At 43.8% G+C, this 12616-nt stretch overlaps 1 protein-coding gene across 3 annotated transcripts in view; it reads right to left on the bottom strand.

The window, feature by feature from the left end:
* LOC103127368 (cytochrome P450 3A12-like) overlaps positions 1 to 11858 on the bottom strand; it is a 29103-nt gene extending 17245 nt beyond the window's left edge. Inside the window, exons 1-8 of one of the 3 annotated variants that reach the window (XM_060173357.1) lie at positions 11704 to 11858; positions 10603 to 10696; positions 8792 to 8844; positions 8066 to 8165; positions 7012 to 7077; positions 6668 to 6756; positions 5943 to 6091; positions 1203 to 1330 (exon numbers count right to left, since the gene is read on the bottom strand). In XM_060173357.1, the coding sequence (XP_060029340.1) occupies positions 1203 to 1330; positions 5943 to 6091; positions 6668 to 6756; positions 7012 to 7077; positions 8066 to 8165; positions 8792 to 8844; positions 10603 to 10696; positions 11704 to 11780 (756 nt within the window). In that variant the 5' untranslated portion in view covers positions 11781 to 11858. Of the gene's footprint in view, positions 1 to 1202; positions 1331 to 5942; positions 6092 to 6667; positions 6757 to 7011; positions 7126 to 8065; positions 8166 to 8791; positions 8845 to 10602; positions 10876 to 11703 lie in introns of those variants that run through there. The other 2 variants (XM_060173356.1, XM_016194863.2) reach the window with 2 other exon arrangements.
* Positions 11859 to 12616: the final 758 nt, after the last annotated feature.

The following is a 12616-nucleotide window of genomic DNA, read 5'->3' as shown; positions in this document are numbered from 1 at the left end:
AAAACTCCTGCTGGCTCTAGACCAAGAGGACTGGGATTGAACACGGGCTGCAGGCCACCACTTCACCAGCTGGAGACCTCCACTGGACAGTGTGTGAAATAAGAGATTGGAAACTGAGATGTTTCTTGCCAATCTCTAATATGAAGAAGATTTATCAGTAGCAATTCATTAATAGTAATGCTTATGGGGGCCAGTGGTGGAGCACCGTGTTGAGTACACATGCTACAGTGTGCAAGGACCTGGGTTTGTGCCCCAGCCTCCACCTACCTGCAGGGGGAAAGCATTGCAAGGGATGACGTGTGCTGCAGGTCTCTCTTTCCCTCTCTTTTTTGCCTCCAGGGTTATCACTGGGGCTCCATGTCAGCACTACAGATCCACTGCTTCTGGTGGCCTTTTTATCCATTTTATTGGATAAGACAGAGAGAAATTGAGAAAGGAGGAGGAGACAGAGAATAAGAGAGAGAAAGAGAGAGAGAGAGACAGAGGTGCCTGCAGGTCTGCTTCAGCACTTGTGAAACTCTCCCATGCAGGCATGGAGCTGGGAGATTGAACTCTGACCCTAGCACAAGTCCTTAACACTTCCGCACTATGTGCTTAACCTGGTGCACCACTACCTAGCCCCCCCTCCTTCTCTATCTCCCCTACAATCTCAACTTCTGGCTGTCTCTTCCAATAAATAAAGGTAATAAAAAAGTTAAAAACAAAAGATATTAAAAACAGTAACATTTATTCCTTGACAGTGGATTAAAGAGAAGTGGTAAGTCTCTTATCTGCTGGTTCTCACAAACCTCTTTCTTAATTATTTGCTTATTGGTGAGAGAGAGAGAATGAGAGGGAAACAGAGAACCACCCTGGAATATTTGGTGCCACGGATCAGACTTGGAAGCCATTGACTGAGAGGCCAATCCTTCGGTCACTGCCCCACTCCCAAGCTGTAGTGCTAAGAGTTTCATCTCAATGACATATGCAGACATATACCAATCATCCAGCCTAGGATTCAATATTGTCTCAATGACACATTTTTGTTTTCCTCTACAAATCCTATGGTCTTTCCTCCTTCTCCCCCAAAATATTAGCATTCTGCTGTCCTAAAGCCTAGATTCCTTATCTCTCCGTTATAGCAACACAGAGAACTGAATGAGTCATTTGTTAACAGCTCAAGAACTTGCAAAAATGCTCAAGTACCCACCACCAAAGCTTACCTTCTGTGGATCTTTGAGGCGACTTTCTTTCATTCTCTGAACGGTTCTTATGAAAAACTCAGTCACACTTTTTGGAAACAGAGAGATACTGAGTAATTCATAAATGGGTGTAAGGAATGGGAAGAGAACTGAAGGGGAAATAAAGAAGAGACAAAGAACAAAATTCAACAGGAGCAATTGTAATCCCACAATGCAATCAGCAGAGTCACAGGGAAAACACAGAGTTCTCAGCCAGGAGCCCTGCCTCACCCCCTCCTACCCCCATGAGCTTCCAAAGCAAGACTTGGGGAGGCAGGAATAGGCTATCCACAGCAGTGAGCCCTTTCCTCACTTTGGAGCAAACAAAAACAGAACTAAACTCCTTTACTTCTTAATCTGGTATACACTAATGAATTTGTTTGGATAAACACATTATAGTTCGCTTCTTATTAGTTCTTCTGTGAGATGGATCAGGGCCTGGTTCATTCCCAGGATCCCATAAAATGGTAGAGCAGATCAGATCTTTCTCCTGCTCAATAAAATAACAACAAAGAAATAATGGAATATGGGGGATGGAGCCAATATGACAACTCAAAAGCAGCTGCCAGCATGAGGTCTGACAACAACTGCTAGAAAGCCTTACTTAGAGATCCTGGCCTTCAGCGGGACAAGGTTGGGATGCATTGGATCGACCTTCCCGTGGTGCATCCTGTGAGTACCCATTCATTGGGGAAACTAACGATCCTTCCTAGCCGACTGAATCCACATGGATCCCAGTCACTTTCAAAGCCAGCAACAAGCAGCTCCTGACAGCTTTTAAGCTGTTGGTCCTGTTCTTCGAGTCCTCCAACTTAATGTTGAGGGGCTGTCCTTTGCCAAACGCGTTATCTTTGCCCACCCTGTTCAATGCTTGACGTCTCGTCATCCAATCTGGTCTCCTACGCCTACACTGAACTTCTCTGTTCCAGACTCTTGGAAACAGAGTTGGCAGTCAGCTGAGGTAAAGAACAAACACCTCATCACAGACCCCTGCAAGCGTCAACCCAGCTTTGACCTAGCACGTTATGATTGGGACCTCCTCAATCGCTATCGAACAGGCCATGACCAGTGCGCCGCTATGTTCCATCGCTGGGGAGCCAGAGACTGACCCGAACTGCCCCTGCAGCTCCAGACAGACTATGACCCACATAGTCAAAGACTGCCACCTCTCCAGATTCAAAGGAGGTCTCGAAACTTTACATCAGGCTCAACCTGACGCTGTTGACTGGCTACGGAAGAAGGGCAAACGCTAGAAGAAGAAGCGGGACAAGGAAGGAGGCATTCTAAAGGTGAGACCAAAGAAGTGACTATAGTTCTATTTGGGTTAAAAATTAGAGCAAAAAGAAAGGAAATTTTTTAATTATTTCTCTCTGCCCCCCTCTCCCCATAATCAGACAATAGGGGCAGGGAGCTGCTGCTAGCAGGCTCCCCGCTGAGCTCCTTTATTTACCAAGATTCCTGGCTCACCAGGGGTGCCGTTCCAAATCTGCTTCTTTCTAAATACCTAGGCTATTTTTTTTTTCTCTGAGTAAGGGATTTAGGCCCAATTGGAGTGACAATTAGCTGATCAAGCAGGCCTCACCCAGCCTGGGAAAGACTGCTTGGAAGTTTTTTGTTTGTTTGTTTGTTTTGTTTTTTTCTTTCTCAGTCAGTTGTCTAGACTCAATAGGCATGTGTTAATTAGGAGCTGTCCAAGCTGCAGACCCACTACTTGGGCTTTTTACTCTGTTCTATTTTATTATTATTATTATTATATATACATGCATATCCCTTTGCCCCCCCCCACCTCAGGTTAACCAAAATTAACTCTTAGTATACTTTCCATTGCAAGGCGACGAGGTGTCTTACTCATTATGAGAGAAACTTGTTTCACTCTTCATACTTCCTCTATCCACTCCTGCCTCCAATCCAATTTAAAAAAAAACCAAACTCCCCTTTCATTGCTTTTTTTTTACTGTTTTCTTCTTTTCTTTTTTCTTTTCTCTCTTTTTTCCCCTGTTTTCCTTTCTTCCTTCCTCCTCCCTCTGCTTTCTGAATTCACTGATACTCATTTGTGAACTATTTCAGGGACAAAATCTGACTCTCTTTGAGTGAGTCTCTGCTCTACTTCCCTTTCTCCTCTTACTACCCCTAGAATTTACAGTGGACAGTAGATTTGCATAATTGTTTTATCCTGATATCCCTTTTTTCCTTCCTCTTTCTTTTTTATTTGGATTTGGTTGCTACTTTTTCTTGAACTGGAGACATTGTGGGGCTAACTGGTATTGGGTAAACTGCTTCAGTCATTGCTTTAGTTACTATTGTAACTTCCGAGGGTGTTGATTGCATTTGTCATAAAGGTATTTAGTATAGTGTGGCTTGTACACAAAACATAACAACTGAGGAACAACAGAATATAAAAATAAAAAACACATTTAAAAAAATGGGTAGATAAAGAGCAAAAAAAATTGCTACTACAATGAATGAAGACAAGAGCCCAGAAGATACTACAGATCAGCCAGAAGTAACCATAGATAAGAAAAGTATGCAAGCAATAATAAATTTATTAATGACAGAAATGAAAACAACTTTGGAGGAAAGGGCTAGCAGTATTAGGGAAACAACAGATAAGACCCTCAAGGAAAATACTATCTACCTTGAGGCAATTAGAGAACTGAAAGCTGAAATGAAGAAAGCAGCTGATGGAAGGGAAAGCAGACTAGCAGAAGCAGAAAACAGAATTAGCCAGACAGAGGATGAGCTAGATAAAACTAAGAAAGATGTGAAAGAGCTCAAAAAGAGATTGAGAGACACTGAAAACAACAGCAGAGACATATGGGATGATCTCAAAAGAAGTAACATTTGTATAATTGGCCTGCCAGAGGAAGAAAGAGAGGAAGGGGAATCAAACATTTTAGAGGAAATTATAGAAGAAAACTTCCCAGACCCGAACAACAGAAAGGACATTAAGATTCAAGAGGCTCAGAGAGTCCCAAACAGAATCAATCCAGACCTGAAGATACGAAGACACATCATGGTTACAATGAAAAGAAGTAAGGATAAAGAAAGGATCCTACAGGCTGCAAGAGAAAAACAAAAAAAATCACATACAGGGGAAACCCCATACAACTATCAGCAGACTTCTCCACTCAATCTCTAAAAGCCAGAAGAGAATGGCAAGATATCTATAGGGCCATGAATGAAAAAGGGTTTCAACCAAGGATAATATATTCTGCTAGACTTTCATTTAAACTAGATGGAGGGATCAGAACCTTCTTAGAAAAACAACAGTTAAAAGAGGCAACCATCACCAAACCAGGCCTGAAAGAGGTCCTAAAAGACCTCTTATAAACAAGAACATAAATATAATACTTGCAACATATCAGAACAAATAAAAACTTGTTGAACAATGGCACTACAGTACATTAAATCCATAATATCAATAAACGTCAATGGCTTAAACTCACTCATCAAAAGGCAAAGAGTGGGAGGATGGATCAGAAAACATAACCCAACCATATGCTGCTTGCAAGAATCCCACTTGACCCAACAAGATAAACACAGACTTAAAGTGACATGATGGAAAACTATCCTACAGGCTAATTGACCACAAAAAAGGGCAGGAACAGCCATTCTCATCACTGACACAATAGATTTTTAATTAAATAAAGGAATGAAAGATAGGCAAGGTCATTACATAATGATTAGAGGATCAATCAGCCAAGAAGACTTAACAATTATTAACATATGCACCCAATGAGGGACCATCTAAATACATCAAGCACCTACTCAAAGAACTTCAAAAATACATCAATAGTAATACAATAATAGTGGGAGACTTTACCACCCCACTCTCACACTTAGACAGATCAGCAAAGCACAGAATCAACAAAGAAACAAGAGAGTTAAATGAAGAGATGGACAGACAAGACCTCTTGGACATTTTCAGAGTTCTTCACCCCCAAAAATTGGAATACATATTGTTTTCAAATCCACAAAACACGTACTCAAGGATAGAACACATGTTAGGACACAAAGACAGCATCAACAAATTCAAGAGCATTGAAATCATCCCAAGTATATCTCAGACCACAGTGGAGTAAAGCTAACATTTAACAACAAACAGAAAATTATTAAAAGTCACAGAATTTGGAAACTAAACAACATACTGCTTAAGAACCACTGGGTCAGAGAGTCACTGAAGCAAGAAATTCAAATGTTCCCAGAAACAAATGAAAATGAAGACACAAGCTATCAAAATACATGCGACACAGCTAAAGCAGTATTGAGAGGGAAACTCATAGCAACACAATCACATATTAAACAAGAAAAAGCTCAAATAAATTACCTTACTGCACACCTTAAGGACCTAGAGGAAAAGGAACAAAGGAACCCTAAAGCAACCAGAAGGACAGAAATCACTAAAATTAGAGCAGAAATAAACAACATCAAAAATAAGAGAACCATACAAAAGATCAATGAAGCCAAATGTTGATTCATTGCAGAAATAATGGAATATAAGTAATAATAGGTATGATCTTTCAAGACAATGAAATTAGAAATCATAACAAAAATTCAGAAACATAAAATATGTGCAAATTAAATACTATACTCCAAATTAAAGACGAATGAGTCAAACAAAGCATCAAAAAAATATCAGAAATCCCTCCAAGACTAATGAAAAAATGAAGGTATGGAAAACCAAGAAAGAAAAAAGTAAAATAATAGTAGCAGATTAAATACCTAATGAAAGAAAAAATGGATCAAAGAATTTAAATCTCAACAGCTTCTTGGTCTGCTCCACAAAAGGATCCTGAGGGTTGTTGAGAGAGTCGACTTTCACTCCAAATGACGTGCTTGTGATGACATCCATGCTGTAGGCTCCAAATACACTGAGGAGAAGGAGAAAGACATGCACAGTAACACCCCCACCTCCTTGCCTTCCACTCACAGCAGATGCTGCAGGAAGTGCTGGGAAAGCATCAGCCCAGGCAACACAGGGAACACCACACACTCAGAGCCAGAGACAGAGCCCTGCAGCCTCTGCTGCCCTCTCACTCACTCATGAGGGGATTCTCAGGTGGCACAGTGCTGGGAACACTAAGGCAGGTGAGGGTCACCTCTGACCTGCAGGAGCCCAATCATGGGAGGAAAGAGCCCCAGCATCAATGACTCTGCTGTGCTCTGAGTACAGGCAGCTACAGTAGGACAAGCCCTGAGCTAGAGCAGGCAGAAGCCATCAGCAGACTCTTCCAACAGGCAGCCAGAAAGGTAGCACTGACCTGGGTGGGTCTGGTGTCCCCACCGGGTCTCTGTTTAGAGTTACTTCCCTACACACATAACAAGCAGTCCCCCTGACCTGGGGTTTGCAGGAACAACATCCCTCCTGAACCCACAACACTGCTTCCTCCCCTCCATTCTTCCTCAGCCCCAGAGGCCTCAGCCCCCACAACTGCACTGCAACTTACCTTTTCAAGTCCACAGGCTTGTCTTTCCCTGCCTCCTTCCTCAGGTTCCTCACCAACACATCTCCATACTGAACAATGATGGGGAACATCTGTGCACACAACACAAGACCACCGCAAGTGACTGCACACAATCAGCTTCTGCAACCCACACATGCAGTCAGTCCTATGGCAAACGCTAGAAGAAGAAGTCAGTCCTACCATGTCTCTTCTAGGTCACAGACACAAAGGGCCTTTCCAGGACTTCCAGATTCAGTAGATTGCCCCTTGGAGAGGGGCATGAGGCTATAATCTATCTGTCTCACTTTTATTATTTCAGATTCCGAAGGAAAGTCTTATTTTCCTACCTCCTTGAGCTTCCCACTGGTGAAGGTTGGAGACAGCAGTGATCGAATCCTCTTCCATTCTTCGTCCTCAGATAAAGATATGGCAGATTTCATAAATCCCACTGGACCTAGCATCTGTACTCAAAAGCAAAAAAGCAAAAGTCATTCTGCCCTGCATGAATTTTGGAGACCTCACCCTTTGTAATTTTTGTTAAACAATCATCTATTCTGCAACAAAACATAGTGAGTGTCTGTTTGTTAGCAGATCAGGTGCAAGGTCAAGGGTGGGGAAACTCTTCTGCTAGTGCTCACATTCTCAGGTCATGAAAAATTCTCAACTTAACAATGAGCACTGAATGTTGCTATGGAAAAGGCCCTAGATTTATTGAATTCCAAGTCCTGCCTGTGGTTCCTTGGCAGTGCCTGACCAGATGGTTTTGTGTGCTGCACACAGCCTGCAGGCTGGATACTCCCCAGGCTCTGCTAGATGCTCTTATAGGGCCCAGCAGGTGGCGCGCTGATGGGGCCCAGCACTTCTGATGGAGCAGAACATTCAGACTTTGTTCCTCTGCATCCCATGTGCCAAAGGGAAGCTCAGCTCCTCTCTTTCTCTTTCTCTTTCTCTCTCTCTCTATCTTTCTCTCCCCCTCATTCAAGACAAGTAAATGTGTTTTTTATTTTATCACAAATGTTCATTCATAAAGTGAAAAGCTGGCTTTTTTAAATAAAAGGATAGTCACAGTGCTCATCTGCTAATGAGACATAACTCGTGGTTGTAGTGGCAGAGAATTACTCAGAAAGTAGATTCCCATGGAATAACAGAGAGGAGAGAGAGAGAGAGAGAAAGAGAGAGAGAGAAGTAGACACACCAGTGAGTCTCAGTATAAGCCCTCTGGACAAATGTCAGCTTCCTGCTATGAGATTGCACAGGGATTCTCATTGAGGAGAAAGAGATGAGAAATGGAATTTCCCCCCATTCATTCTTGTAATTTCCTGGAAATCTGTGCCTATATCAAAATAGCTGTAGTTGATTTAATATTAAAACAGTTTTAACAAGAAACAAATGAGTGCCTACCCGCCGGTTTGTGAAGATAGAGTAGCATTCTTTCACCAGAACAGTTTTGATCATATCTGGGTCTGTGATAGCCAGCACAGGCAACTGACCATCATAAAACCTGTTAGGGAAACAGAGCTGATGACATTTCACCAGGTCTGGCTCAGGCTCAGATGCAGCCTAGGATTCCATCCTGGTGGGTCATGTCTCTGCGTCCAGCCATCAGGTTGAACTAGCACTGGGACTTCCCCAGAGTGACACTAGAAACCCCAGGGCATCACCAGTGCGGGCAAAGTCACAGCCTCCAAGTCTCCAGGCCTGACTTACACTGTAGCCCTGGACACCGGGGACACCTGGGGCCCTGGGAAGACATGACTCCAACAGGTTTGCATCCATGGAGACAGCCCCAGAAGCCTTGTACTGAGACGATCTTAGCTTTTTAGTTTCTTTCATCTGTCCTTCAGGGTTATCACTGAGAATCAGTGTCTGTACTATGGATCCACCTCTCCATCAGGGCTTTTTTCTTTTGAGAGAAATAGAAATTTAGGTGGGTGCAGGAGAAAAGGGGGGGGGAGAAACACCTGCAGCACTGCTTTACCACTCCTGAAGCTTCCTTCTACAAGAAGAGAACTGGGGATTGAACCAGGGTCCTTGAACTTAATACCTGTAGACATGACTTATGTACATTGACTGGGGTGGGGGGCTCTACTTGAGAAGTATATGAAGTGAAATAATCCAGATACTCACCCCCACATTCTCCCATATTTTTTGAAGCATTTCATATCAAAATCCCAGAAACCCTGAAGTGAGACAAAAAATGATATCATTGGACTAACTGCATTAATCTGTAGCAAAAAGTAAATTAAAAACACTCAAGTCATATGAAATCAGGCTAGAATCCAGCTGAAGAAGGGATGAAAGGAACCAAAGCTCTGTTACTCAAAACTATTTGAATAACATTCAGATACATTAAAGAAGTCACAGAAGGGCGGAGGACACTTGACAATCTGATTCCACTTCCTGCTTCCTAGCTCCAACTGGAAGAATGGGAGTTCCCACCATTCCACCAAGGTGAAAGCAAACAGGCTCAACTTGTCACAAGAAACAATAACAAAACTATGCCTATTGCTATCGGGTATTGTGTTTGATGTTTTAACTCTCCTGAGGTGGGGCACGGGATATGATCTAATGGAAAGATTAATCTGGGATTAAAAGGGAGAAAAAAAATGGCTGTTTTTTTCCAAGAAGAGCTTTCAGGCTGAAAAGAAGCAATCAGGTCCTCCTGGGTGATTTGGGTTCTGAGAAACTGGCCTCATGTCTGTGGACAACCAATAAGAGCCAAATAGCAGTCTTTTCAAATTCTATAGATTGGATTCTACAAACTAGCTAGCCATCTTACATCAGTTGACCCCAGGCCCTGATCAAGGTACCAAGGTAGGCTCAACCAAATTTCAACTGGGTGTAGCCCAGTAAGTGCCATCAATGAATTACATTGCCAAGAACTCTGTCAAATCCTCTCCTTTCCACCCTTTGTTCAAAAGAAAAAAAAAAATCACTGACTGCCTTAGTCCAGGAATCTATAGACACCCATTATGGGCCTCAGTAATGCCCTCTCCCTACTGTGACCAAGTGACTACAACCAGAGGGGGCCTCCCTGCATGAGAAAGAATTAAAGCAGAGACCTATTCTTCCATATATCATGTCTGCATGCAGGAAACAACATGGGCCAAAAACGGGGGAGGGTGACTGTGGACATTACTATACCCAGTCAGCATCTGGAAAGAACACGAGTGACCTCCACAATGGTGTCTACCTGGACTGGCTAAGTAACTGAATGTCCAAAGAATCGCAGGAGGAAGAGAAAAAAAATCATAACATACTGCACACTCTAAACAGGAAATTGACACTATTGTGTCAGTCTCACAAGCTGTGACTCGGCTCAGCCTCAAGAGTCTCTCCTAATGCGAAGTATCATGACCTTCTCTAGAAATGCGCACCTGCAAGAAGAAGGTATCCAGAAGCCAGATAGTGATACACCTGGTAAAGTGCACATATTACCATACACAAGGACCCAGGTTCAAACACCCAGTCCCTACCTACAGGGGGCAAAGCTTCACAAGTGGGCAAGCAGGGCTGCCAGTTTGTCTCTGTCCTATCAAATTAAATTACTAAAGGTTTTTTTTTTTTTTTTTAAAAAAAGGATCTGCCTTTTGCACTTTCATATTTAAAAGAAAGAGGAGGAGGAGGAGGAGGAGGAGGAGGAGGAGGAGGAGGAGGAGGAGGAGGAGGAGGAGAAAGTAGCCTCTTCTAAAAGGTCACAGTTACAACATTAAGCCCACTCCAGAGTCAGACAGGCTACAGCCTCATCTAAGTGAGGTGAAACACAGAAAATACTAGCTGGCAGGAAAACCTGGTCAGGTGCTGGGAGGAACTTGAGACAAGCTCTGGAATGTGGGGAAAACACAGAACTTCCTGCAGAGGAGGCACATTTTCCCTCTGTGACCAACCTGCTCCTGACAACCACGGGGGAAAATAAAAGGGCTTCCAACACTACTCACATGACGGTAGCTCAGAACTGCTCCAAAAAATGGCAGAGGTCTCGGGCCTGGAATCCCCAGCTTCTTAAAACGTCCATGGGAATAGGTCCCATACCTGCAAAGTGAAGGAGAAAGCACATCACACGGGCTGTGGAGCGCACGCGCTGACGGCAGGCACCAGCTGGGAAACTGGAACACTCAGCTGAGAGGCAACATGGAGGAGAAGAAACTGCAGCAACTCCGACAGCAGCTATCACACTCACTCAGCATGTCCTTCTCACTTCACTGTGACATCTGCAAGACCAATGACAACACAGATCTCTTTGGATGGTGTTTATTTTCTTACAACATATAAACACACACACACCTAAGAGATCTGTCAGAAGATCATCCTAGGAGAGCAATGTCCCCACACCTTGTAGCCACACAAACTGGGGAGCAGGAGTGAGGGCTTAACCCCTTCAACACATCTACATTAGATCAGCAATCACCCAATATGATCTTGAAGGACCATATTTAAGCTCAGATTATCTTCTCTTCAACACTCAAGTAACTGCATAACCATTTGATGTTAAAAGCAAGAAAGGGATTGGGTGAGATAAGCACTGATTATGGAAAATATCCTTCATGCCTGAGGCACCAAATATCCATATCCAATAATCAGATCACCATAATCTGGAGAACAGTAGTAGTTTAGCAAAAACAAATTATTAAAACATAAAGGGCAGGGAGTTGGGCAGTGGTGCAGAGGGTTAAGCACATGTGGTGCAAAGCACAAGAACTGGCATAAGGATCCCAGTTTGAGCCTCCAGCTCCCCACCTGCAGGGGAGTCGCTTCACACGTAGTGAAGCAGGTCTGCAGGTGTCTGTCCTTCTCTCCCCCTCTCTGTCTTCCCCTCCTCTCTCCATTTCTCTCTGTCCTATTCAACAACAATGACATCAATAACCATAACAATGTTAAACAACAAGGGCAACAAAAAGGGAAAATAAATAAATATCAAAAAATTTTTTAATGAATCATTTAAAAAAAATAAAATAATAAAATAAATAAATAAAGGGCAAAGGTCTGCATATACCCCCAAGTTCCAGGTTACAGAGCCACAAGCCCAAACACACACTCACAGATAAAGGAGCACCAGGCTGATGACCAGGAGAGGCCAGGTTTCCACAGAAAAGTGTGGGATAAGGTCCATGGCCATGGTCTTTCCCGGTTTCTCTCTGGGTTTTCTTTCCCGGCTCCAGCTGGTTTTGTCTTGCTGTGTGTGCCAGGAGAGCTGCTCCTCCAGCCCAGCAGAGACTCAGCCAGTCCAGCAAGTTTATGAGATGGGAAGAGGGCAGGGCTGGTGATGCAGCCAATGGCAGGTTTAGGGCACTCCTCTGCACCTTCTTCTCTGGCAAAGCAAAATTCGTTCTTCATTAAAGATATACTGAAAATCAGGTCAGTGTTGTTATCAGTAAGCTATAAACTTACAGAAAATCAAGCAAAGCCCCTGGATTAAAGTCTCCTCTAACCAAGCCCTCACAGCAAGTTTGCCTGTACCATAATATCCTAAACTCTCCACACAAACTCTGGCTACTGAACTTGACCAAGGCAGCTTCCTCTCTCTGGATTATCTACATGACCCCTACAAGCTGCCTCCTCTCCTCAGCTCCCAGCTCCAAGATGAGCCCTTCTGAGACTCTGCCCCATCAACCCATCAGGCAGGGACAGCCACTTCACTTCCTCCTCTGGGCTGGCTCTACCCCCAACTCCCTTCTCTTCCTCAGTCCAATAAGGCTCCTCTGCTGGCTTCCCACCAGCTCCTCCCCTGATGGGAACCTCTTCAGGGCATAGGTGATAGCAGTCCCCACTATATCCCAAGCACCTAGCAGAGTGTTCTATGCACAGCAGGAGTGCAAAGGGGATGGTGGAACAGGAAGTGCAGGTGAGAATGCTGGGAGCCAGCTGGGCCTGCCCAGGTGTCTGTGGTGACCAGCCTGTCTTCTCCCTGGATACCAGGACAATGAAAGGGCCTGCCTGCCCTGGGCCTCCACC

This window comes from Erinaceus europaeus, chromosome 15 (assembly GCF_950295315.1).
Source record: "Erinaceus europaeus chromosome 15, mEriEur2.1, whole genome shotgun sequence".
Taxonomy (NCBI): domain Eukaryota; kingdom Metazoa; phylum Chordata; class Mammalia; order Eulipotyphla; family Erinaceidae; genus Erinaceus; species Erinaceus europaeus.
This window is presented reverse-complemented; position numbering and strand designations above follow the sequence as displayed.